The sequence below is a fragment of the Falco naumanni genome, chromosome 2, assembly GCF_017639655.2.
Source record: "Falco naumanni isolate bFalNau1 chromosome 2, bFalNau1.pat, whole genome shotgun sequence".
In the NCBI taxonomy this organism is placed as follows: domain Eukaryota; kingdom Metazoa; phylum Chordata; class Aves; order Falconiformes; family Falconidae; genus Falco; species Falco naumanni.
The window spans coordinates 92,609,304-92,634,755 of NC_054055.1; the positions used below are offsets into that span (position 1 = coordinate 92,609,304).

General features: G+C 48.2%; 2 protein-coding genes and 1 non-coding gene across 6 annotated transcripts in view; 2 read left to right on the plus strand and 1 right to left on the minus strand.

Moving 5' to 3' along the window:
• The window catches only part of PPEF1 (protein phosphatase with EF-hand domain 1), a 42,027-nt gene extending 37,788 nt beyond the window's left edge, over positions 1-4,239 (minus strand). Inside the window, exons 1-3 of one of the 4 annotated variants that reach the window (XM_040582632.1) lie at positions 4,046-4,238; positions 3,744-3,836; positions 2,710-2,828 (exon numbers count right to left, since the gene is read on the minus strand). The gene's annotated coding sequence lies outside the window, so the exon portion shown is untranslated. Of the gene's footprint in view, positions 1-2,709; positions 2,829-3,743 lie in introns of all 4 variants that reach the window. The other 3 variants (XM_040582634.1, XM_040582629.1, XM_040582633.1) reach the window with 3 other exon arrangements.
• A 213-nt stretch (positions 4,240-4,452) lies between these two features.
• On the plus strand, positions 4,453-4,525 carry TRNAV-UAC. Its single transcript has one exon. It is a non-coding gene; the product is annotated as a tRNA-Val (tRNA).
• A 5,616-nt stretch (positions 4,526-10,141) lies between these two features.
• RS1 (retinoschisin 1) lies at positions 10,142-25,273 on the plus strand. Its single transcript, XM_040582635.1, has 6 exons — positions 10,142-10,252; positions 18,457-18,482; positions 18,793-18,898; positions 23,361-23,502; positions 23,645-23,840; positions 24,973-25,273. The coding sequence occupies exons 1-6, from the start codon at positions 10,201-10,203 to the stop codon at positions 25,123-25,125; spliced, it is 675 nt and encodes a 224-aa protein (XP_040438569.1). The 5' UTR covers positions 10,142-10,200; the 3' UTR covers positions 25,126-25,273.
• The last annotated feature ends 179 nt before the right edge of the window (positions 25,274-25,452 follow it).

The window sequence follows — 25,452 nt, forward strand, 5'->3', positions numbered from 1 at the left end:
GTGAAGGACAGAGTGATCCAATTGTCTTTTGGGACAGACAGACAGCTGCCCTTACCGTGACAGAACAGATACAGTTGTTAATATGCAAAAGATATTTAAAACGCCAAAACAGCAGAGCAGAAGGCACTGTGTGAATACACTGGTTTGATTGACTGAGCTAGTCCTTTGAGATTCTGGAGTCCCAGACACAAGCTTCCACTTTCAAAGCTGTTCCTCTCCTGTGAGACAAGATAGTAAGTGGAATACATACCAGGCAATTCTGCATGACCCAGAAGACTTTTGATGTTTGTTTTTCTGGCAGGATGCACTTTCCCTGATCAGGGTTACAGTAGCTAATCATTTATGTATGATCACACTGTTCCGCCAAAATGCATGCAAGCAAAAATACATCATAAATTCTTTCCACTGCACTCTGGGGATACACATTATTTATAAAACATTTACAGTACCTGATAAATGCATCTATATTGGCATTGACCAAGATCTCTGCACAATTAGAGGCTATAAGGTTTGTTCCAATGGCCAACAAATCCATCAGAAATATTTCATCCAAGATCACTGGGAGAGGGATCAAACCCTTGGCTGTTAGATTCTGTAGGACTTTAAGTCCCCACTGCATGTTTTCTTTTGTTATTCATGGTAGATGTTCATCCTCTGTCTTAGTGGTCAGCCATGACTAAGCAACCTGATAAAGAGTCAGTCTTGCTGGACTGAGCCACCTCTCCAGTTACCTATGGGGATCACAGTAACATGCAACTTGAGGAAACACAAATGTGCTTTCCAAATTAACCTTTCCTGTTCAAGTCCAAGGACATAGGCTGTACCAAACAAGACCATTCTCCTTCCTACAAAGGGCGAAGAGAACATACCAGTCCCACCAACAAGGTCACACATACTACTGCTTTTTTGTTCAGCAGTCATGTCACACACTTATGATACTGAGAAGGCTTTTAGCATTAAAAGCTGGAACAGAAAGTAGGCCAGAAATTCTGAGAATATGTTGTTGAGCAGTCTAGCATGACAAGAAAAAAACCAGTTATGTTGCTAGTGCAGAAATTGGGACATCCCTTTACAAGAAGCCCTTTTCAATGTAATAGCACATATTCTGTTTTCCAAATACTTTGGAAACATTAACCTCCTGACCAAGCCTCCATGCAGGCATTCGACATACATAATTCAAATTCTGCTTCAGGCTTATTTCTCAGAAACTCCCACTACAAAGTGATGTAACCATTATTTTTCAGAAAGACTGAAGATAACCATAGTCTAAGTGGATGTGCTCCTTCTGAGCCCTGAATATGGTTCCCCTCCTCTTACCCTACCAAGCTCAAAGAATTATTTTTATGTGACCCAATAAAGTATTTTAAAATACTAGCCAGGGGACAAGTCCCTGTCTGAAAGACTTGGCTATCCAGTCACAAACAGAAAGATTAAAAGGAATAGAAGAAATGAAGAAAGAAATAAATTCCAGAACAATTTTAAACTGTGTCTCAGTCAGTGAAACGACAGAAATCTGTTCTCACAATCAGAAGGAGTAGGTTAATTTGGGTGAATGAACAGGAAAAGAAATCTCTCCCCCCCTGCCCCCAACCCCCCCCCAATTCTGGGTGAGATGATGAATAAAAGACATCAAAACACACAAAATCAGAAATGTGAAAGAAAGGCAGATGTAGGGCTTCCAGACTCCTGAAGGTCAAGAAACTAGACCTGAACTCTATGAAAGCATCAGGATACCTTCTGTAAAAATGAGAACAATTCTTTTAAGAAAGGAGAATTTCCCAAATTATTAGTTGAATGCAGATTATTCTGGGAAGCAATGACTAATAACCTAATTTGTACAATTCTACCTCCCTCACGTTAGCTTCAGCCTCCACTTAGACCTATAGAGATGACAGCTATCTACAGCACTCAGGTTTTGCCAAATCTTAGTAAAGCAACATAAGGAAAAATAAATGGGTTCAGGAACTTCCTAATGACAGCTTGGTCTGCATTTTGTTGGTCTCGTGAACCATAAGCTGCACAGAGAGTGCAAAACCTACATTCTGAAGCCTCAAGCCTACCAGATTGTCTCTTCCCAAAAGGTGCCTCTGGGTTAAAGCAGGATCTCCAGGTCAGCAGAGTACACAGATTTGACTCATACACTAATGGATCACTATGTAAAAGGATTTAATTTTTTTAAATTGTTTTTTTTTTTTAAAGACTGGGACCTGTCAACAAAGTGAAGCCATCACATACATGGTGGAGGGTCAGCAAAGTCTATAGAAACAAATTTCTTCACCTCCATATTAATCTTGTCCTTATGAAATCACTTCTAATGACAAAAAGACAGAATTGCTACCTTGTAATGGTAAATCATCTGCTGCTTCAGCAAAAATATTAGTTTCAAAATTCATGGAAACTACAACATTTAGCTACAAAAAATACAGTTTTGCCCACAGGCACCATGTCCTTCTGAAAATTCATAAACTTACCTTTATATTTCGAATAACAGTTTCTGTTCGTAACTTTTAATCACAGCCCTATAAACACTGTACAGGTGCCTTAATTTGTACTTCTACAAGCCACTCCCTTTGGGATGTGAAGATTTAGTATGGTGGGGACTGAGGTAAAATGAATAGTGCAAAACCCCAGGTAAAACATAATAGAGGAAATAAGGCAATTATTGTGTGGTATAACAGAAGACAAAGAAGTCCCTGAATGAATGAATACCTGATGCAGATGGGCACAGAACTGCACAGAAACAGCCACGCTACTCTGTGTCCTCACCAAGAGCCATCTTCTGCAGCGGATACACCGTGAATCCACAACCTGAGTAATCTTGGATATTGCTGGATGGAAGTAAGGGGTTAGCAGACAGCACTCCATCAGCTTCCCTTTAGTAAAGACACGCTTACGCACACTCTGGCCTTCTCATGCTGCTTGTAACAAAACACTTTCCCCTCCCCCCCCCCCCAAAAAAATCCAGTTGCAAAGGGGTGTCATTCACAACCCCCACGGACCGGGCCGCGCAGCACCAAACGCCTCGGCCCGGGGCCCTGCGGTGAGTCGGTGAGCGCGGGGCGCCCCCTGCTGGCGGCGCCGCACTGGCAGCCGCCCCGCTCCGACCAGCCCAGCCCAGCCCAGCCCAGCCCAGCCCAGCACAGCCCCGCTGCCACCCCAACCGCCCCGATCCCGCCGTGCAGGCCCACACAGGCTTTACGTGCTACGCGACGAGATGCAGCAGCGTTGGGGGGGAGGGTCTGCTTTCGGGGCCTCTGCCAGGCTTGTAAAGGAAAGTCCTCGATGCTTTCAAGGTGGATTTTAGAAAGCATATGGTTTCGCTTTCACACCTCGTTTTAGAAACACTGATTGGTGTGTCCCATGCTGTGTCTGAAGGGATAAACCACAACTTTTGCAGATCCATTAGGCACCACACACCTTCCTCAAGGGCTTTACAGAGTCACTGACAAACTTCAGGCTCTGCCACCTCTTAGTACATTATTTTAGACACTGTCTCCTGCGCTGAGGAAATGATCTACACCTTCCTCCTGCAGCTGACAAGAGAGGTGAAACACCCCACAGTAAGCAGCAGAGCACCTTCCCATGAGCGATTTACACAAAATCCACGCAGCCAGGTTCCCCTGAAGGAGTGGGGGTGTTGCTACACCTCTCACGGGGCTCAGCCTGCCTTCCCCACGCTCTGGGCAACCTGCCAGGTACCGAGATGTAACGCACCAACCCAGCGACCTCTGTTCTCCACTCACCTGGGAGAACCGAGCGGCCGAGCAGATTGCAGGAAGGCTTGCCAGCTGTTTCCAAAGTCAGGGTTGGAGGCAATGAGGTTAGGAGCGCATAGGCTGAAAGCAGAGATGTGCCAAACACGTGCCGGGGAGGGGAGTGCTCAGGGTCCCCGCTACAGGCGGCATAGGGCCATAACGGGGCCCTGCCCCTCAGGCTGTTACCGGCCTCCCTGGGCCCAGCCTGGCGGGGAGGGCCGGGCCCCAGGCTGCGGGCTGGCAGGCCTCACACGCAGGGGCAGCCCGCAGCGCTCCCACAGACACCTCACCTCTGCTTTCCGATGCCATGAGCCCTATTAAAGTGATTTACTCCCTTCAGTGCTCCTCTGCAGCTATCCGAGGGGCAGAAAACGCGCTAAGATATTTGTTAATCACTACACTTTTAATTAACTAGCAATTATTAAAAAAAAAAAAAAAAGACAAGGAAAAGCCCAGGGGCTGCTGCTTGCAGAGAGCTGGCCCGGCCCGCCCCGCCCTCAGAAGCTGTTCCCCACAGCCCAACGGCTCGCCGCGTGCCCAACGGCTGCCCGCCGACGCGGGTGCGGCGCGCGGTGTGTGGGGGGGGCAACGCACGACACCACCCCCCCGTCACGCACCGCATCCGCGTCGGCAGGGGAAGGAAGCGCGCCAGCGTCTTGTCGATAGGGGCACTGCTGCGGCGCTGAGTTGGCGTGGCGGTTCCATAGTGTAGTGGTTATCACGTCTGCTTTACACGCAGAAGGTCCTGGGTTCGAGCCCCAGTGGAACCATCGCCAGCTCTCCGTTTTGTGCTTTTGCTTACTTTTTTTATCATTTCCGTTGAAGCGATGAGTCTCTGGTTTTTTTCCTGCCCAAGACGGGCAACCTCTTAACTGTAAAGAAAGTGGGGTCCTGCCTCTGGCAGAGGGGGTGCAGTGTGTGGCAGAGGAAACAGGAAGGCCCTTCAAGCAGGAAACCCTGGCCCAGCAGGGTCATTTCCACAGGTGCTCTGCAATCACGTGTTTCTAAGGGTATGAACATAATTTAGACAATGTTGCTGCAGTGCTTGCTTTTATCCCCTAAAAAACTCTGTTTGCTGCAACAACATCAACCAAAATGCACAGAGACCCAGCACCCTGAGGTGCTGAAGCAGCCGGCGCTCTCACACCCACCTGCCTGGCACGGCTCTGTGGGACAGGATTTACAAGGTTTTAATCTGTCCGCTTGCCATACCGTGCTGCCCGGCTGCCATTTTGTGGTGGCTCGTAGCCCCCATGCCCCTGGTGTGGGGGGGCAGCCTGGAGTGGCGCAGGGGCTGCGGACCTCTGCGGCGAGGCCTTGCTGAGCTGTGCGGTGCCCCGGGGGGGGAATGGGTGGCTGGAAGCCTAGTAAAGGAGTGTCACCCCTCCTTTTAAGCCTGTTTGATCTACGGGCCATCAGGGGCCATTTTGTACCGTCCCCTGGGCCCCTTCTCACTGGTGCAGGTTAGGCCCCGGCTGGCTGCTGCGGGAAGGCGCAGGCAGGGCTGCTCCCTGCCTCAGGTCAGAGGCTCCATCCTCAGGGGTGCTGAGCACCCACACGCAAGGGGAGCTTTTCCCTGCCAGCGCAGGCGGGGGATCCCCACCTTGCTGTGGTCCCTTGGCTGGGTAGCTAAGGAGACTGCAGAGACCAGAGGCAGCCGTGGCAGCAGCAGTGTGCCTCCTCCACGCAGGGCCAAGGCATGGCAGTGCCTGTGCAGCGGTGACAAAGGCTGCAGCCCAACGCACCCCTGAGAAGACATCTCACCAGCGCAGACCGGAGCACTGTTACCTTCACCTCTGTGTTCGGAGAAGTGTTTGAGTGCTGGGAGAAGGCCAGCACTTTTCACAGCACATACCTAGCAAGCACAGTTAATGCCGTCCTCGTTTTCCCCTGTACTTGATTAACTGAGAAAGAAAGAGCCATCTCAGCCTGACTTGGAGCAGTTTAACTTTTGAATTATGACATGTTGTCTTATTTTGCACGTGCAAGCCTTTGGAAAAGGATAACCTCTGGGCATGGATGCTGCTATGGCATCTGTGCGTGGGAGCCCTAATGACTGCTGGGGCTAAGGTGCCTCTGCAGGAGGAGGAGGGGATCCCTTAGCTCCGCTGAGCTGCTGTTTGCTCTTGAATATCTTTGCAGGATCAGAGCGGGAGGGTGTGATTTACCTGTCTTGAAGATGAAAGAGAAAAATGGGCTTAACTTACTTTAATCAGGGTCTCATTAAGAAACTTACTTTAATCATCATCTTACAAAAACTATTAGCCTTTGTCAGTGCTTTCTCTTACTAAAGAAACACTCTGGGGTATGAGCAAGATGTAGTTAGAGATTGCAGTGCAATGGAAGGATAGAGCCAGGTTGAAAATCTCTTTTGAGTAGAAAGCACCCATACATCACACAGTGAGACCCAGCAGGATAAGGCCATAACATTAAGCACTGTAACAACATTAAGGGCTTGTGTGTCCTGCAGCCTGAAAGGGCAGATGTGCTCAGGTCTGGCTTTTTTCTGCTCAGCTTCATTAGCAGCATGTATGCAGCCCATGGAGGGTGAAGCCAAAGCAATCCCGCCTCATGGGTAAACTGTTTTCTACAGATGCACTGCTTTCAGCATACAGGCTCAAAGCTGAATCAGCTATAGGTAGACTTCTCCTATGCAAGCCTGCATTGTAGGTACTTCCCTACTTCTAATAGAGATGGTGATCCTATGGTGCCTACTTTGCCAACAACAGCCACAGCTCCCCCGGGTGCATGTGTTAACAGGGATGGGCTTGATCCTGGTGGCCAGTACCAGGTAACTATCTGCACGGTGTTTTCTTACATTTAGGAAAAGCTCCTTTTCAGAAGAGGACTTAAGCTTACACTTCAGACTTATGGAAAGAATATTTTATTTCAAGAGCCAGATCTTCAGCATGTGTAGACCATCATAACTCCAACCATTTCAAGGGGATCCAGCTCCTGATAGTTTGACTCAAGCTCTGAAAGCATTGATAGTCTTGGTTTCTCAGCACGTCAGTATCCTGCTTCTGAGACATGCTTATGGTTCACATGTACATGTATAATCGTGAATTTTGTACGTTCCCTAACTGTGCTAAAACCAAAGCGTGCCATTCACACATTTGTGCTGAGACATCGCATGTCATGTGCGTTTGGCTCCCAGACACATGAAATCTGTGTGTGCCACTGATTTAGCTGTCTGGCACTCTGTGAGAAACACTAAATTGCTACGTGCAGTTGCACTTCTGTCTCACAGATTAGTGCTTTTGCCTCCTCCTTCCCCTCTGAGGACACACGCACGTGCTGCCAGTCGGTCAAGTGCCAGGCAGGGCTCCGTGCTTATGTATGTGTTTTGGGAGCTCATGGATGCACAGCTCTGCCTTGCTCAGAAGCAGATTAATTTCTTATAAGGAGAAAGCTACAGACAGAAAGCATTAAGTCTGCATAAGATGCTGTCATGGGGCTTCTCAAACAGTGCTGACCTATATGTATATCGGTTAACAAAGGAAGGCCAAAGTACAGACTGGAGCACTGGCCTCTGGTCATCTATGCTGTTTAATTCTTTACAAACTCCTGGTAAAATTGTGGTTCGGGCCATCTAAGCCAGCTGAGGAAGGACATGTGCCAGGGAACATCCTCAGGCAGGGTGTCAAACAGCCTTCACTCAGCTTTGTTCCCCCTTCTGCCATCCCAGGGGCTTAGCACCCTTACGTACCTTTGTGCCTTCACATCACACCCTTGGAAACACAAGCTCTATTCTCAGTTTTATGGGCTAAGAGCATCCCAATGATGCAGCGTGGTCTTTGTGTTATTTCCCACAGTCTGGGAGAAGAAAAAACACCAAGAGGGCCATGAAAACACACCAAAATGTCTTCAGGCCAATGGAACACGAGCTGGACCTGGGGAAGATGTGTGGCCGAAAGGGTGAACCTGCCCAGGCAGTTCCTGCCTGTAGCAGTGTGGATGTGACCAATCTGTCCTACTTTGGACCATTTTGTACCAGTCACAATTTTGTTCCATAATCAATGCCAGGGTAATTTTTATCCTTGTTAAAATTTTATTTTTATTTTAAGGGCAAATGTAGCCCTTTCTGGTGCTGTATTGTGTACTGGTTTAAAAATGTTTTCTGTCTTCTGTACCTGAAAGTATTCGTGTGCTTGCTAGGAACTAGCTATGTGATTCATTTAGCAATGTCTGCAGTGGCAGCACGGTTTTGCTGTTTACAGTTATTAAAATGAAGGACCATCGACACCAATAGACACAGTGGGTCTGAACTGCATAGTATTTATACAGAGACTTTGATTTTAAGGCTCTTCTACTTTTTTGAACACTACTGGCACATTCTTAAGCAAAGTCTTCCCTTTTTTCTGTGGGGAGGGGATTTTATAACTGGGGAGCCACCAGTCTTGAGAGAGTCCCTTTGGATGAAATGTCCTTTGATAACAGCTGCACTATTTATGAGCATGATCCCTGAGATATTGCATTTCCTACATAAAATCAAGACCTATTTGAAAGGTGGAGTTGACCATAAACCAAGCTTATTTTAAACTGCTTGAGGTGACAGGAGAGAACTTAGTTTCACTTTTTACAAATATGGCAGGTGATTTCTTACTGTTTTGGACAGCTCTGCCTCCCAGTGACCTGTGCCTATGAGACCATATGGTGAGAGGCTGAAGCCCTGGTCTGGTTTTCCAAGAGATATGTGGATGAAGGTATTTAGGGATTTTTAAGCTGAGATTTTCAGGCCCATGGGATTTAGATACCAAGTGTTCATCAGTGCAGAGAGGGAATAGATATCTGAGTGTCTTCAGCAGCTCTGGAAGTCTGTGGCTCTGTGGCAGCCCATTTTGGACCGGTCAGCAAAGACAGGGAGAGAGCGAGCATTGCCCAGATACTACAAAGAGCCTGGAGTAAAGATGCTGCACTGCAGCAGATGCCCAGAGGCTGCCCTGGTACCCTCAATGAGGCTTACATTTGTTCACCCCCTGGCTGGACCTTCTGGTGGGTCTTGCTGCCCCAAGAGGGGTGCTGCATATGAGTGTGAGGCCTCTGAGAAAAAAACAGGAGCATCCTCCTCCCCTTAGGAAAATTACTCCTTTCCTAGTGCCTAGGATGAGCCACGCTGCTTGCTCGTCCTGCCATGCATTGACACTCCCCAGTGTTTGTGGTGAGCTGGCCCAGGTCCACGAAGCAGGATGGCCATGTCCATGAAGGGATATCTGCCTGCAATAACCTGCCTCTCCCCCAGGGTAGATTGAAATGGAAAAAGTGTTGAGAAGGTTTTAAACTGCTCGAGGCTGAGCAAAGCATTGAGCCTCCTTGGCAGGAAACTTGTCCCATCTATGTTGCATGCCCTGACGAGGCTGGGATCTATCGGTGCTGGAGGTCCAACTGCAGAGGGATGTGGTACCTGACATCCCATTTATGGGGCATTCCAAATGTGTGGGTATGCAAAGGCAGGTGAGATGAATCCTGCCCAGGAGACTGTTTCTGAAGAGTCAGCATCCCTGTTTGTGCAGTATTTTTTGAATGAATGTAGACCAGAAGACTAGAGACAGGTCGAGCTTAATTCAATAGCAGCCTACACATTCTATGCAGCACTTTAATCTATTCCCTGAGCATGCAATCTGAGATTTTCGGAAACAAAGAAAGCTGCTTCTGAAGCAATTGCTTTCAAAAACCTCCATTAAAAATTCACTGCTAATTGCACGTAATTTACAGAGATTGGAGGAACGGGTGTAAGATCCACTGGCAAGACTAGCAGTCTGTTGTTGTCTTGAATCTTTCAGTCATTTTAAAATCAAATGTGTAACTCTCTTTGATGTAAATTGGTTGAGACGATACTATAGGTAGAACTGTTAGCAAAGGGAGGTTTACTTTTTTCATTTGAGATTTTTACAGCTCAGCAAGTAAACAACTGAAATGTGCTATTTCCATTTGATCTACTAATTGCAGTTTTCAGCCCCTTGCAATTAGGTGACTGAAAGAGCAGTAAGGCCAGGGCAGATTTCTACACACAGCTATTATTAGGAAAGGCATTGATAGTGTAGAGGTAAATAATTGGGGTGGAAGATAATGAATACATACTATATAAAATAGACAATACACATGACATTTATTTATAAGTATTAGGCATCTGCATTTCTGTGAGTGTATATGTGGTTTCTAGGTAGGTATATGCTTGTTTATTTGTACATATGTCTGCATACACAATCAGATTTGCACTCAGTGTCAGTACCTCAGTGCTTTTTATCTTTTAAAAACTGTTACATGTGACACATCCTCTATGCTGAAGCTTGACAGTAATACTTGTGTGGTTGGCTTGATGGTGCTTGATAAAATCATGAGAATGGAGGAGTAAGGTGCTTAGGCAATGCTTAAGTTAATCTCATGCCTTCCCAGCAAGCCAAGCAGCACACTAAGGAGCTATTCCCAAAAGAGGAAGGAAAAGATGCGGTTCAAGATGGGAAGCGTCCTGCTGTCTCTTCTTTTCTGGTACAAAGGTACGCACTTTGCCTCCTGAGAGGCACTTTCAGATGTCCCTCTTTGCATTTCTTGTTTCATCCATGCTTCTTTCTTCTGCCAGGGGCTGTAGGGTACAGAACAAGCTCTTCTTTACATTCTCATGGAAGCATAATAATTTGGGGAAAGGCAAAATTGTGGAGGAGATTTGTAATTTATGTACATGAGTGAGCAGCGTTCTTACAGCTCTATGAATATTCAGTAGTAAAACTGTTTCACAAAATAATTGCAGTGTAAAAAAATTGCCGTATAATTTGTCAAAATATGAATTTGCAAAGAAAATTGTAGTGCAGCTGAGCCAGTGTGTAAATAATAATGCTGATTTGAAAAATGAGGTACAGTATAACATGAAAGACTGGTCCTTCATTAATCAAAACCTGATCATTTTCTCTAGCAGCAACACATTGCTGATCAAGACCTTCCTTTTTTTAAAGGCTCTTTCAGGTATTTTGGCCTGGAAAAGACAACCAAAAGCACTTTAGGAACAAAAACCAATCATAAATCAAGAAAATGGGAAAAGTATTTATCAGTTTTGAGGCTTTGTCAAATTTACTTTTCAGAAAAGTAGCAATGAAAGCAGGTAAGCAGCATCTATAGGAGGCCAGATAATTCAGGGTCACGATCTCCTTCCATTTTAAGTAACCCAGCTGGGGAACGAGGAGATAAATTTTCTGGGTTGTGTTTGAACTTCTGGCTTCATTGAAGCCAAAGGCGAAGATACTATTATCTTAAACAAGGCTGGGGTTGTTCTTGCTAAGTGCTGGGCAATATCTACGTTTTGTGTATATAGAGTGTGTGATTACTACATTAATGTGTGAATAGGGTATGATCTGTCAGAGTGTGGGACAGATTCATCAGACAGTCCGGCTTTTCCCTCATGGAAGTTGAATACTCAGTGTTTGGCTTTGTCTAGGTTTTTTCATCCTTCTCTCTTTCCATTGAATACCTTGGTCTACCAAATTTCACGGATAGGAAAGTTTTCCTCAACTAGCCATGCCTTCACTTCACCCTGTTATGCTTGGCTGTACCTTGTTTTGTCTAATTAATAGGTCTTCCTTTTAATCTTCGGGCAAATATTTGTTCATTCTCCTCATACCTTATCTCTCCACTCTCCTTTGTTTCACATGGGAAGGTTACTGGTGCCTGAGCTTCTTGGAAGGCTGTTTTTATCCGGAGTCCAGAATTTTTTTTTTCCCAATGGGTGGCATAACTGCAATTAGCCCTTGGAATGAGTTCATACCTTGCTCTGAATCCCAGACACAGCTTGCTTTTAATAGACACCCACACATCAGGATATTTTTGGAGAGCCTGCAGTGAAATATTACTTGCAGGATCACTTTCCATGCATCACTCCCTCAGAATTTGATTTATTTTCTTAATTTACTGGTTTTGTTAATTTACACTTTTTCTCTGCTTCATGATCTAAATATCCTCTTCCAGATAAAAAGCAAGCAGCGACCCTTTGCCCAGGTCCCCCTCACACTCCTGCCTCGCCCACCACAGGGAAGGTGCTGCCAGGTCAGTCCTCTGAGCCACGTGCCCTGATGCCAGTGATAAGCTCCTTAGCTTATTTTCTCTGGCAGAGCAAGTGGCTTAGAGGAGCACCCCCAGCCCCCACGCCTTGGCTGGGCTTGTGTTTGCTGGGGACACCACCGCAGCAGCAGTAGCATATGGTGCAGCAGGCAGGCTCCTGCGTCAAGAGCCACAGCAGCTGCTGGGCCCCCTCCATATGGTGAGGGGGAGCACCCCGAGCCCTGGATTGACATGGATATGCTTTTAGCACATTGAATGTGACATGCCTGTGCTGCATTACTCTATCCATGCTCACTACACACTGGGGAATAAGCACATCTCAGCAGTTTAAAGAGTGGATTTCTTTTTTTCTCTCTCTGTTTTTTGGAGCTTTGGAAAAAAGAAAAAAACAACAACAAAAACCCAAAATCAAAGGCCCAAACCCTCCTTTGGATCATAGTAAATAACATCTTTAGTGCCACCCTTTGGCATAATTGATACATCTAATGAAATTACTATGCAGGTAATGTTCTGCATAGCTCTAAGCAGGAAGGAACATGTCAATAAGATCAGAAATTGCCAAAAGTTTTCAGAGGAACACTTTGGGAAAAAAGATATACGTCTCTTAAGAAGAAAAAGGGAAAGGTTGATTTTTTTCAAATTATGTACTCTTTTTCAAATATTTTCACAACTTCAAAAATTGTGTGGAAACATTATGAAGACAGCAGGCATAAAAGAGAAATTAATACAAATTAATAGGTATAATTGTCATTATTTAAATGTGGGGTTTATCACTTCGAGATAAATACCAGTAAATATTAAGTAAGACACAATTCAAATGAATGAAAATGCAAACCAAATAAGAGTAATTAAAATAAAGAAAATTAAATGGAAATGAAAAATAATAAAATCATGAACAATACTCACAAAATGAATGAGGAAAACAGCAGCTGTGTTACAGCATGAGAGAGGAGCTTAACATGAAGTATGAGCTCTCTCCCCTTTGCAGACTGATGCTGGTGCTGGTCCTCTGGCCCTGACAGTGCCTGTCAGTGATCAACAGAGATCAGTCCTCACAGGCTGATGTGTGCCAGGGCAGTGGTGCCCTCCCGGGGAGTGCCAGGGCCAGAATATCATCATCTACAAGGGAAACAGGCTGAGCATTTGGGCCAATGTGGCTTTAGGTGTTGGGAGCCCCTGGCTGAACACCCTGCTCTCACCAGGCTAGCCTGGCTTCCAAGATCTTTTGGCGGACACAGACCTGCATGTGCCCTGGGGGTCTCTGCCTGCCAACATAGCTCCCAAGGACCATTTACAGCCTGCACTTTTTAGAAATAAAGGCACTGTTTGCACGACATGGTCCCATGTAGCCTGCTTAGCATGGCCACGGAAAAAGCCCTGGGGGAAAAACAGCAAAAGCAACCATGAAGTGACTGACTGAGGGGGCTATATCTGCTGAGGGGACCTGGGGACTGGTCATGGCTGCAGCAGGGGTCCCTGGGACCGTCGCCACTGGTGCAGAGGCAAGGAGAGATGGGGAAAATGCCACATGTGACGGTGGCCTGGGATGTAGCAGGTTCGCCAAATGCGCCTTGCTGCCGAGGCTGGTGCAGCCTGATGTGAGTCACCTCCCTTGCCTGGCACGATTTCCAGGGTTGGGATGTAAAAATAGCATAGCTTAATAATATAGCAACCCACAGACTGGCACCCCTATAGGCACAGAGGTGCCACAATGCTTTTTTCAGTGTCTTGACCCTCTGTGTTGCTTACAGACCACCTCACCTAACTCTGTTCCTGAGGGTCTCTAATGTGGTATTCAAGGAAAACAGGGACTTGCAATGGTGTGCCTTTCAGTAAATGTGATAAAACCAGTGCTATTCAAACCAGTCACCTCTTTTCATTTCTGTGACAGCTCCAGTCACATTTTTCTGCTTTTAAAGCTGTTTTCCTTTCTCCTGCCCCATGGCCCACATGTGCATAAGGGAAGCAGGTGACTGGCTATGCACCACACTGGGAAAGCGCTGCATCACAGGGGGAGTGCTCTCCACTAAGAGAAAAGAAGAGAAAATAATTTTGCTTGTCTCCCTGAGCTCTGTTAAACTGCTAAGCTTCTTGCAGAAATGAGGGGCAAAATTAACTAATTTTCAGCTGAAGCTTCTAGACCACCTAAATTGTAAAGTCAATAAATAAAGTCATTAACATTTTTCACATATTTTGCCTGCAATTACCAAGTTTATGTGAACTCACTCTAGTAAATTGAGTGACTGACATTTATTCTGTGTTATATTTTATTTCCTTGGTTTATTTTATAATGTGCTTTCTCATGCTTGTACATCTGCCATTCATTCTAGCCACATTAAAAAAAAGATGGCTAGCTGCCGTGGCTTGATGGTCAGGATATTCAATATGATTTCTCAGAGCTGACCTTATTGAAATGTGCTCAGCCTTTGGCGGTGTTACTTCTGCCCATATTTACCTTCCTCCTTTCTTTCTGTTGTTTAACCGTGCAATAACCACAAACTTTCTGAGACACTCAGTCACCTGTTCCTGTCATTAAAATGCCAGCAGCTGAGTTTACTTGCTACTGCTTGCTATTTCCTTTCCCCAGCTAGCCCCAAGTTGCAACTGCTGCTTTGTCATACTTCCACCTTGGGAAATCTGTGTTCCCTCCATCCCAGGACTGCCTCTGCTAGCTCTTTCCCTTGTCCCTCAAACCTGGTCCAGTCTCTGGGGTATCTCTCCCCTCCATCCTGGTCAGCAGCAGGTGCTGAGTGCAGCCATGCCAGGGCCCGTGCTCCAGCCCAGCTCCACCATGACGGGTGTTTTGACACAAAATCACCCCCTGCTGCTTGCCCAAGCCCCCAGTCCCCAAATCCTGTGCTACGGGGTGGCATTTGTGCACGGTGCTGCGTGGGACATGCTGTGCTGCAGGGTGGGACAGGACAGGAAAGGCACATGCCATATCTCCCAGCCTCTCACAAACATGCACAGATAATAATTTATTTCACTGAACTGTTGGTTTGCTGAATGTCCCAGGGGGCTGTAAATAGGGCTCTTAATGGTTTGGGTTTGGGTTGTTTTTTTTTTCAGTCCTGTACTTTTAAAACAACAGCCCCCGGCAGCTATGCAGGACTTATGACTCTCCCATGAATTGCAGCAATTCGTTCTGTCTGACCTACAATTACCAATTATCTTTGTAACCTTCCTTGAAGGCAAACACACTCACTATAAAAGCATGCTGGCCATCACATTTTTAGATTATTGGCAGCCAGCTTTCCTCTTCATTTCCTTTGTAGGACAGGGCCCGTCACAGTTGTAAACACACCAATATATCAATTACTACTTTTTTCTGGCCGACTGCAGGCAAGGGCATCTTTTCCTCTCTTTTCCTCTCCCGACACCAGAGGTTATCAGGCTGTGCTGCCCAGGCAGGACCCTTGCCCCATCTGATGCTATACCTACCCCAAGGCAAGGCTGCTGCTCCCCTGTGCCGCAGGCTGTGGCTGCGGGTGGTGGGATGGCTGAGCCAGGCATGGGAGCAAGCCCTTAGCAGTTAACCTCTTCTAGCTCAAAAAGGCAAAGCTGACCTCCTATTTGAGATGTTTGAACCAGCGAGCCACGTGGCAAGGGGTGGAGGCCCCCAGCCCAGCAGAGACAACCAGAGGGGCTGCACGCCGGTGCCCCTGCCCTGGCACTGTCTTTGCACCACTGCATGTTGCAGGGCTGACTCAGTAACACATGGCATTGAAAAAAGGGCTTTTGTGCTTGAAATTCACAGATTTGTAGTGATGTCTCCTGGCAGATGAGCCTAAAAACCCTAAAAGCTGCTCTCATAGTTCAGGAGCAGGCATTACTGTCTGGGTGCAGCCACCCAAGCAATGCTGGGGTGACCTGGGTAGGGGGATTTATTCCTGATGATTGAGTTTGTGTTACCATACACCCACTGACCTGAAACGTATTACTTACATTCCTGCTGTTTCACTCACAGCCACTGAATTTTCAGCTGCATGTGTCAATGACATGCCAAATTTTGACCTTGGCTTTCCTGTACGCAGGCAGGGACGCTGAAGAGCTCAGTCTGGACCCAAAGCAATACCCTACATCAGCCTGGTAATTCACATCCCCTTTCCCCACCACAAGCACAGAATGTGCAAGAGTAAGCTTCACCACAACACAGTCTTCCTTATGCTGGACAAATGGACCCGATGCACATATAGTCAAATACTTTATTGCTATGCAAAGTATATTAATTTGCTAGTTTGTTTACCAGGTTTTCTCTGTAGCCCCTAAAGGTACCTTTGGGTGCTTCAGGGGAGCAAGTTTTAGGCAAAGGGGTGCAAGCACCTTGGCTTTCACCTCTGCATGGCCCCACTTACTTGTGAGGACATTGCCAGGCCAAAGTGCATTTTACCACCGTAAAGAAAATAGACAACACCCCACAAAAGTTTTTTCCACAAAAATTTGTCTTCTAAAGACAAAAATAAAGAGGTTAAGAAACACCTAGTGAATGCACATCTCTAAATGAAACTTGAATGCCTACAGACTGAAGGAGCCGAGCCTGCAACCCTGCAAGCTCAGACCTGCTCGGTGATTGCTGGGCAGCGGGGACCCACGGTGGGCTGCGCTGGGTGGGGAGCTGGGCTCCCAAATCCCAGGGCAATGAATCTAGCCCTTGCAGCTGGTGGTCCCAGAGCAGGGCGCCTGTCCTGCTGGGAAAAGCCACCGTGCCGTGGGATGAAGGGGCAGGAGAGGTGTCTGCCAGCCGGGCTCCCATGCCACTGCTGCTCCATCATCATCATCAAACAAAGCATCAAGCAGGCAGGAGAGGTACTACATTGCTTTTATTGGCATAGATGATATAGATTTGATTGGTGATAAAGTCTTGTTTTGTATTATATTGATCTGACAACAGACAGTGTTGACTAGAACCACTTTCACACCCGTTTCAGTCGACCTGCTTTGCCCCGTGTGGCACAGCATGGAGGTGGCAATGTACTACGTGGCCTTGGGCTTGTACCTCCACCTTGGTTTTCTCGTTGCACAATGGAGTCACAGGGCTTGGATGTGTAACATCTATTCGGGGAATTGTGGAGCATGGTGTTGTGCATGGCCCCCAGCATACACTTTCCAAGATCCCAGATCCAGAGACTTGCATCCATGCTTTCCTGCTCAGCTTGATGGGGTCTGGGTGCCCCCTGCCTCCCTCTTGGCCCTGATTAAAAGCCACATCTTTTTATTGTAGACTGTTTACTTCTGCCAGGGCTGATGCCTTGGGTTAATGTGGTACGTTCCTGATGCCAGAAATGCTGCACTGGGACACTGAAGTAAAAAAGACCATCTCTGCATTAAAGAAAGGAATTTTTTAAAAAAGTCTTTATAATTTTGTTCTTTTCTGGGGTCTTTCTTTCAGACTGTTGATACATTAAGGCTCCGTGTCACACCCAAGGAGCGGTTGGATTTCAGTAATAAACAGAGCTTTGTATATAGTTTATATTTCAGCTGATTATAATTGCACAGTGTTTGTGAGTCTTTTGAGATGAAACTTGCTATAGAAATGTGAGATGTAAATTCCCAGCATTAGCTGGAGCTTCCTAGGCTCAGCAAAGTGGCAGTGTATGAATGAATAAATCATAACTAGATTTCAGTGAATAATTCAGAGTCTAATTCATTTGGTGAAAAGATACTATTTTTATATTCACAAAACCTCTTTTTGGAGATGGTAGGTTTCTCGGCTTCTGTACACAAGTTCTTACCTGCTCAATAACTTGGTCCTTAGTGGTTTGCATATTCCCTGCTGGCACCGAAAACATGATGTTTGACATTTGTCTTGTGTTGCTGAGTTACCAGAGGTCATGGACTATTTTTAAAATATTATTTTATATTCATAGTTGTGTGGGCACTATTCTGCCAGTCCAGATGCTATGAATGTAGTCTGCTTTGGACTTCACTGCACAGTGGGAAAGGGCTCATAAAAAAGCTATTGCTCAGTGACAAGCAGGTGACAAAACAAGTCAGATGTTACAAAAGTAGTCGCTCTTCCTCTACAGCCACAACTGGTTTTCTATAAGAAAGAAAAAAAACAAAAGGAGTCTTGTATGTAAAATAGATTGGGAAGTCCTAGTTAAATTTTGTTTTCCTCCATGTGGTCCAGAGAGATTGATCTCAGACCAGGCACCTCACAGGATGTCCCATCTCCTTTGAAGGCACTGGGGATTTGCAGTGGCACCAGGATGGGATTTCACCCTTGGGGTTCATCAGCTCACATTTTAAGGGCAAAATGGGAAAGGGAAACCATGGGGCAGGAAGACAGCAAAAAAGGCATAGGGGCAAAATCAGCTGTATTAGCAGAGGCTGAGGGGGCTGGCATGGGTTTCTCCTCAAAGTGTTTCAGACATATCTGATCAGAAAGAGAAGATGCCAAAGTCATCAAAAAGAACACGCAGTGGAATAGTAGCACTGACATGGGCACACGCAGTTCCCTGTTCCTGCCCACGTCCTCTCATTTCCCCCAGCAATCAGCTTGGGGAAACATGGTAGATTCCGCCAGTCCTTCCTTGATTTATTTGTCCCCAGCTCAGAAGAAAATGTTCATTGCATTTCCTGATGTTTGCTTGCAGCATCTTTGTTTCTGACATCTCTCTCTTTCTTCTTCCCTCCATGCCCGCTGACACAGCTGCGATGGCCCTCTCCCCAGGAGAGGTAAGTCTCTCCAGCTGGTTTGGCTGCCAGGTAAATGCTGGGGGTCCAGCACTGCCTGGCTTCAGTGACTCAGAGCAGAAGGAAGGATGGCACCTGGCCCTCCAAGCCTAGGACATGTGCTCTGACCTCTGAATCTAAGGGAGAGTCGTCCCACGTTTCATGCCAGGCTGCCACACAGAAAGAGGCTCAGAGAAGGTGCGGCAGCCCAGGAAAACACAAACGTTTTAAGTTTCAGGACACAGATTAAGCCTCATGCCACTATTGTTGACGACTATGGTCATTTATTACTGTTTTTTTACCTTCCCTTTAGGATGAGAGACTGGACCTGTGGCACAGCAAGGCGTGCAAATGCGATTGCCAGGGAGGTCCTAACTCGGTGTGGTCCAGTGGGACTAACAGCTTAGAGTGCATGCCAGGTAATGGGCCAGGGTGCTTTTAGCCATGCTTGTCTGGTGGTCTTCAGCAGCTTCCCCCATTGCACCCCGCATGCAGAGGTGGCACGTTATGGCAGTACTTGTTCCAGACCCAGCTGCCGGAGCTGGGCCGGTGGCAGGTGGCAGGGTAACCCTGCACCATCAGGCAGAGGGGCAGCCGCAGTGGGGGCTGTGCCTGGGCCTTGGGAGGGCACCCAGGATGGCCGGTACTGGTGGCTGCTTGACTGCCCTGTCCCCACAGCCCTCGGCACTGATGGTCCCAGAAGCTGCGTGGGGCAGCTACTGCTGAGTGCGGGATTTGCTGTAGGAAACTTTTTGTACCACCTAGGCTCATTGTCCCTTGCTGCAGTTTAGCCTGTGACATCTTCACTCTCCAGCGGTCAAGGAAAACAGTTTGTTCTTTCTTTGCAGCATATTTTTAAACAGTAAAAGACCACAATTTCTCTAGGCTGCCCCTGCCCATCTACTTCAGCCATTCCTCACAGATCATGTTTTATAGGTTTCTGATCAAGCTCTTTCGTCATGATTCTCTGCAACTGCCACATTGTCCCTGATGTGTTACCCCAGCAAGGCCTTACCGGTGCCCAGCTGATCCTCAGGTTTAGCTCAAGTGTCCCACAGAAGCTGCATTCCCGTGCAGGCCTCTGTCATGCAGATGTTCAGAGGTGTTCACCCCCTCTGGAGCTGAGTGCCAAAAATGGTACCAGCTCCATGCCTGCTAGCAACCACCTCTTCCCAGCTCCTGTAAGAGGCTATGCGACAACTTGAGGGGAGTTTTGCTGCCCCTGGGTTCCCCAGGTGAGATACATGGAGGAAACTGTCACTGCAGTGCTCAGCATTTGGCACAGCTACCCTGAAGGAGGAGGGGGTTTAATGAATCACCCTGGAAGAACTCAGAGTGGAAGCCAGGACAGACTAGGAGGCAAATAAAAAAGTGTATTGACCAGAAGACACGACACCATTGGCAGAGCTTGCAGGCATACACAAACAGAAACAAGAGGGGAAAATCCCAGGCGTTTCTATCCCACGCTTGTGTTGGACCTGCAGATTTCCCTCCCACAGTGTGAGGGAGCTGAGAAGCAGCAGAGGCTTTCCAGTCATCCTTGCCAGGCCATCTGCTTCCCCTGAGCTCTCCCTCTGTGCAGTCTGCTCCTGTGGAGGCCAAGTCCACCTGGGGCTCAGCCAGCTTAAGCATTGCCCACAGGCTTCTTCCCTACCCAAAGAAGCTGCAAGGAGAGGATTCATTTGCTCTGCATGGATGGTGTCTTTCCCCCAGGGTGGAGCAGCCCCAAACATCCCCAGTAAAGGACCGTGGCTTCTCAGGCTCTGTCCTTCCAGTTTCTGCAGCTGAGACCTCCACAGGGCTGCCTGCTGGGGCAAGTATGAAAAGGAAGAGAGCATTTGCTGGAGACAGCCCCTGTGATGCAGAGGAATTGCTTATAGGAGCTCCAGAGATGACACTTTATATCTCTTGTTGTGGGGGTTTCCTCCAGTCTCTTATGAAAGAAACCCATATGCGTGACCCCAAACACGAGTCTGAGCTGGCATGGCCCTGCTCAAGCTCACCACTCCCTTTCAAAGGGCTGGCCACCACAACTCTTTTTTGTTACAGCATCATCACGAAGCCCACCTGTGATGGCCAGGGCCCTGCAGTGCTTTCATCCTTGCCCGGGTCTCTCTCCATTCGGAAGGTGCCCCTCTGCACCTGCACATCCTCTACCTGTAACTATCCCTTTGCGTGAAACTGCAGTAAAGCATATTTTGGGCAATCAGAGGTTAACACACACTCCAGGTCACCATATAGGATCCCCCTGCTTTCTGACATGTGCAAGGAGTGGCATCAGCATGCTCACACACGCCGCAGAGCCTTATGGCAATGCTGAATTGCAGCTGGTCCAGCAGACATCCCTAACCAGCTGCTTGGGAAGTTCTCACCATGATTCCGTACCGGCACCTAGAGCTGGCATGCCAGTCTGGTCCTACTGCATGTTTTCTTGCTGTTTAACCTTAATAGTGTACAATTCTCTATCTGAAGCCTTGCTACAGCCTGGTACCACTCTGCTGTCACTTGCACCAAGGAAACACAGAATCACAATGTGGTTTGGGTTGGAAGGGACCCTTGAAGATCATCTAGTCTAACTCCCCTGCCATGGGACATCTTTCACTAGACCATGTTGCTCAAAGTCCCATCCAACCTGACCTTGAATGCTTCCAATAATGGGGCATCTACAACTTCTCTGGGCAACCTGTTCCAGTGGCTTACCATCCACATCATAAAAAAATTCTTCCTTATGTCCAGTCTAAACCTACCCTCTTTCCATTTAAAACCATTGCCCCTTGGAGGGCAGGGAAGGAAAGGAGATGTGGCAGGTTTGGTTGATCTGTCCATGGCTGAGGGATGTGTGTGAGAGGAGCAGCGCTAGGTTTCCCGGCTAGGTGTGTGGGGTGCTCTCACACATCAGCATGACGTAGCTAAGTAATGAATGCATCTTCCTTGACTAAGGAAGGCTGTTCTCCTGAATAATGAATGTTCTCACTGTATCTCCCAGCTGTCTCTCTCCCCAGGCAGGGGGGCTTTGCGCTCTCCTCGCCCAGCCCAGCCATGGCGATGTGGCCCAGCATCCCCGCTACCTGGGGGTGGTATGCTGAGCAGGCATGCTGAGGTGTTGCTGAGCTGTCTCTGGCATGGCCGGAGGGGAGCAACTGGCCTTGCAGCTGCTGCAGAAGTTTACTCCAGGTCAGCAGTAACAGTGTTAAATGGCTTAGCCGGTTTGGCCGGCTGGGCACCAGGCATCTATTTGCTGGTCCCTGTGAGTGGTGCAGCCAGACGTGCCAGAAGGTGACCCGCTAATTGCATCACCATAGTGTGGTCTGTGGATTAGTGTTGCTAAAAGTAAAGTTGCGTGGTGTTGGAGATAAGCCTGCCCAGTAGTAAACATGTGGGACCACCCCAGCCCAGCCGCTCTCTTGCACAAAGGAAGCAAAGGCTTTAACGTGGTGGAAAACTGTGATGTTTCCATGCCTGGAGGAAGGCAGGACAGCAGTGATGTGTTTCCATGGGGAAAAACATGTTAATGAGGTACCAGCTGAGCAAGATATGTTAATGAGATATCGATGCATATGATATCGACCTAGTGGAACTTGCTAATGAGACATTGACTGCGTGGCTGCAGTGCTGGGGCGTTGCACCAGGGAGACCGTGGTGATGCCAGGCCCTGGGCACCCACTGATGCTTCCCACGTGAGTCATTTTTAACATGAGGCACCACACTGGTCAGTCAGACATGGTTAAGGTGAGGAAACATCCTACCCACAAGTGAAGCTGCACAGAGCTTCACTTGCTCCTTTATTGCCAAAACCCATGAGACTATGCTAAACTAGAAAACGTGACAGAGCTACCCTTGGGGCCACCACATCTGCTTCACAGGCTGCAAAATTAGAAAGTGCTGCCCTTGATACAGATGTTTGCCCAGGCAATCACCATGTGATGCTTGTGAGTGCCTTCTTCATGTGTAGCTAGATACGTAGTGATAACCTGATGCCACAAAAAATGATCATAACAAAAAAAAACCCAGAACTAGGGCCAGGTAAGGTACAGTCATGGCAGCATCACTGAAGGCTTGCCTTCCAGAGCACTGTGTGGTGACCCACCACAGAAAGTTTAATGATGAATAAATGTTTCTGGCCCACGTGGTTTCACAGCCAGCAGGAATCTTGCTGAGCTTCTCGCTATTGCAGAAGACAGCTGCGGGGTCAGGTTTGATAGCCTGAAGATCTGAAAGCAAACACTCTGACGGACATCCCTGAGCCTTTGGCAGGGCCAAGCATTGCACCGCACTGGCACCAGAGTGCCCACAGGTTTTCCACAAGGCAAGACCATCTCCTGATGCAAAGATAGCAGAAAATGCAGAACATCTGAGGGTGCTTGTGGAGGGATGATCAGAGCAGGCTCAGCTATTTTGCTGTGCAGGCATGGCTGTAAATCAAGACAGTGAGTGGAGGAGCAGAAGAAGATAAAGCCCAGCAAGAAAAACTGTGCCAGACATTTCTCAAGGACCGGGCAGAAGCTGACAGCCTGGAGGCTAGGTCCAGTTTGATGGATCCAGTCTGGACCTGCTTCCACATGCTTGCAAGAAGGAGGTTTGGACTGCAACATCTGAATAAAACCTTTCTCCAAAATGCTGCAGGCAGCACAGGTTTAGTAAGTTTGAGACAGAGAGAAGAGTTAGAAATTCTCACAAGAGAAGAGTTAGACATGAAGACTCCATGGCCCCTGGAGAGCAAATACTTCAGGGGTTCTGGTCTGGGTTTAAGAGCATCCCCAGTAACCTGGCCAGGGAGGAGAGGGAGCAGTGAAACCACAGGGGGTGTTGACAAGTGTGCAAACACACCCAGGAAACAAAGCCACTCATGTCCCTTAAGGTATTTTTTCTCTTCTTCTGCAGAGTGCCCCTACCACAAGCCCCTGGGCTTTGAGTCTGGTGCTGTCACACCCGACCAGATAAGCTGCTCCAACCCAGAGCAGTACACGGGCTGGTACTCCTCCTGGACAGCCAACAAGGCCCGCCTCAACGGCCAAGGCTTCGGGTGAGTCCAAAAATGCCTCCCCGAGGAGCCCTGTGGGCAGGCAGGTGGGGGGGGCCAGGGACCCCTGGCAGCGTGGGGGCAGGAGGGTCTGCCTGGAAGGGCAGTGGCAGAGGACGTAGCAGAGCTGGTGGTGTCCCCCCAGGTGTGCGTGGCTCTCCAAGTACCAGGACAATGGGCAGTGGCTGCAGATTGACCTGAAGGAGGTGAAGGTGATCTCGGGGATCCTCACGCAAGGGCGCTGTGACGCTGACGAGTGGATGACCAAGTACAGTATGCAGTACCGCACTGATGAAAACCTCAACTGGGTTTACTACAAGGACCAAACTGGGAACAACCGGGTTGGTGGACTTTGCACTTTGACCACTGGTGGAGGGGTGGTCTGTTTGGTGACATGAACACATCAGGTCTTGGTGTGGGGGGTGCCCCAAGAGGGGGGTCCTGTGAGAGCAGCAGGGTGGATGGGGCCGGGTGCTCATGCCACATCTGGGGGCAGCACAGAGGGGGGCATCCCTCCTGTGGAAAGAGCAAGTGCCATGCTGACCAGCTGCAGAAGGACAAAATACATTTTTTATGTTTCCTAATGATGATAATGGAGTATGGATTAAGCTTGGAGGCATTAGCTGGCATCACACGGGAGGCAGCACCTCCATGATAAAACCCCTTTCTAGCTGTGGCCACACAACGCCAGCCACGCCTGGGCACTGCGGAACGGGGGGTCCTTCTTTTGCCTAAGTCCAGGGCTAGTGCACAACGATGATGCAGAAAAACCCAAGACAAAATCTGCAACCAGTGAAGTCACAACCCAGTGAACTGTTCTCATGCTGCACTTAGCGGTGGGTTTGAAGCAAAAAAATTGCACTGGGGAGACCTTACAGTCCCTGTGCAGCCCAGCTGAGCTGGGGGCTGCCACAGCTGCTCCTCCCAGGCGTCCTCAGTGTCCATCTGTGGGGATGGCCCTGTCCCAGCATGGGAGGCTCTGGTGTCTTTACTGAAGTAACTGGTTCCTGCAGCCCTGGGGAGATGCTGAGCTTTCCTCAAAACAGAGGTCATGGCAGCAGGAGATGTGGCAGCATGGCCATGGAAATGGCAGCATGGTGGAAAGGGCCCCCAAATACATTCTTTGTCTATATTGGTGTGTCTGGGAGCCCAGCTCATGAACTACAAACAGTCAGGGTCAACCACGCTCACTCTGGATGTGTGGTACCTTGGTGTGAGAGGGCAAGTAAGAGAGAATAGGGTGAGATTAAGTCTAGCCTAATCAGAAAAAGTGCAGGAATGATGCAGGGGAAGTGACTTACTCAGAAAAACCCAGTCAATGTGACAAAAATTGTCTACATCTGGCTACTTTTAAAGTCTTCTATTTTGGGGGTGGAGGCAAGAGAGCCTCCTCTCTGCTCTGCACAGGCACCCCAAACTCATGGGGCAGGATTTCCAGCCCCCCTAACCACCTGACCACACCTCTCCCCACAGGTTTTCTACGGCAACTCAGACCGCTCGTCCTCAGTGCAGAACCTGCTGCGGCCACCCATTGTGGCCCGCTACATCCGCCTCATCCCACTGGGCTGGCACGTGCGTATCGCCATCCGCATGGAGCTCCTCGAGTGCCTGGGCAAGTGTGTCTGAGCACCATCTCCTGGGATAGATGCGTAGGTGTCCACCTGCGCAGCCGCCCTGCCTCACCGTTGATGCCGGCTGTGGCTGCATTCCCACGGTGTAAATGCCCAGCCCGCAGAGGGACGGGCTGTCTTGAATAAAATGTTGCTTCACACCATGCCTGGTGATAAAGCTAAGCCCTGCTGTAAAGCTGACGAGTGTTTACGGGGCACGCATCGGGGAAGGTGGGAGGAATCGTGGCTGTGGCTTTGATCCCATGAGATGTGCTTCTGGCCCTGGGTGTTAGGTTGGGGAAATCACCATCATGGAATGCTGTGAAGCTGAAGTAAATGCAGA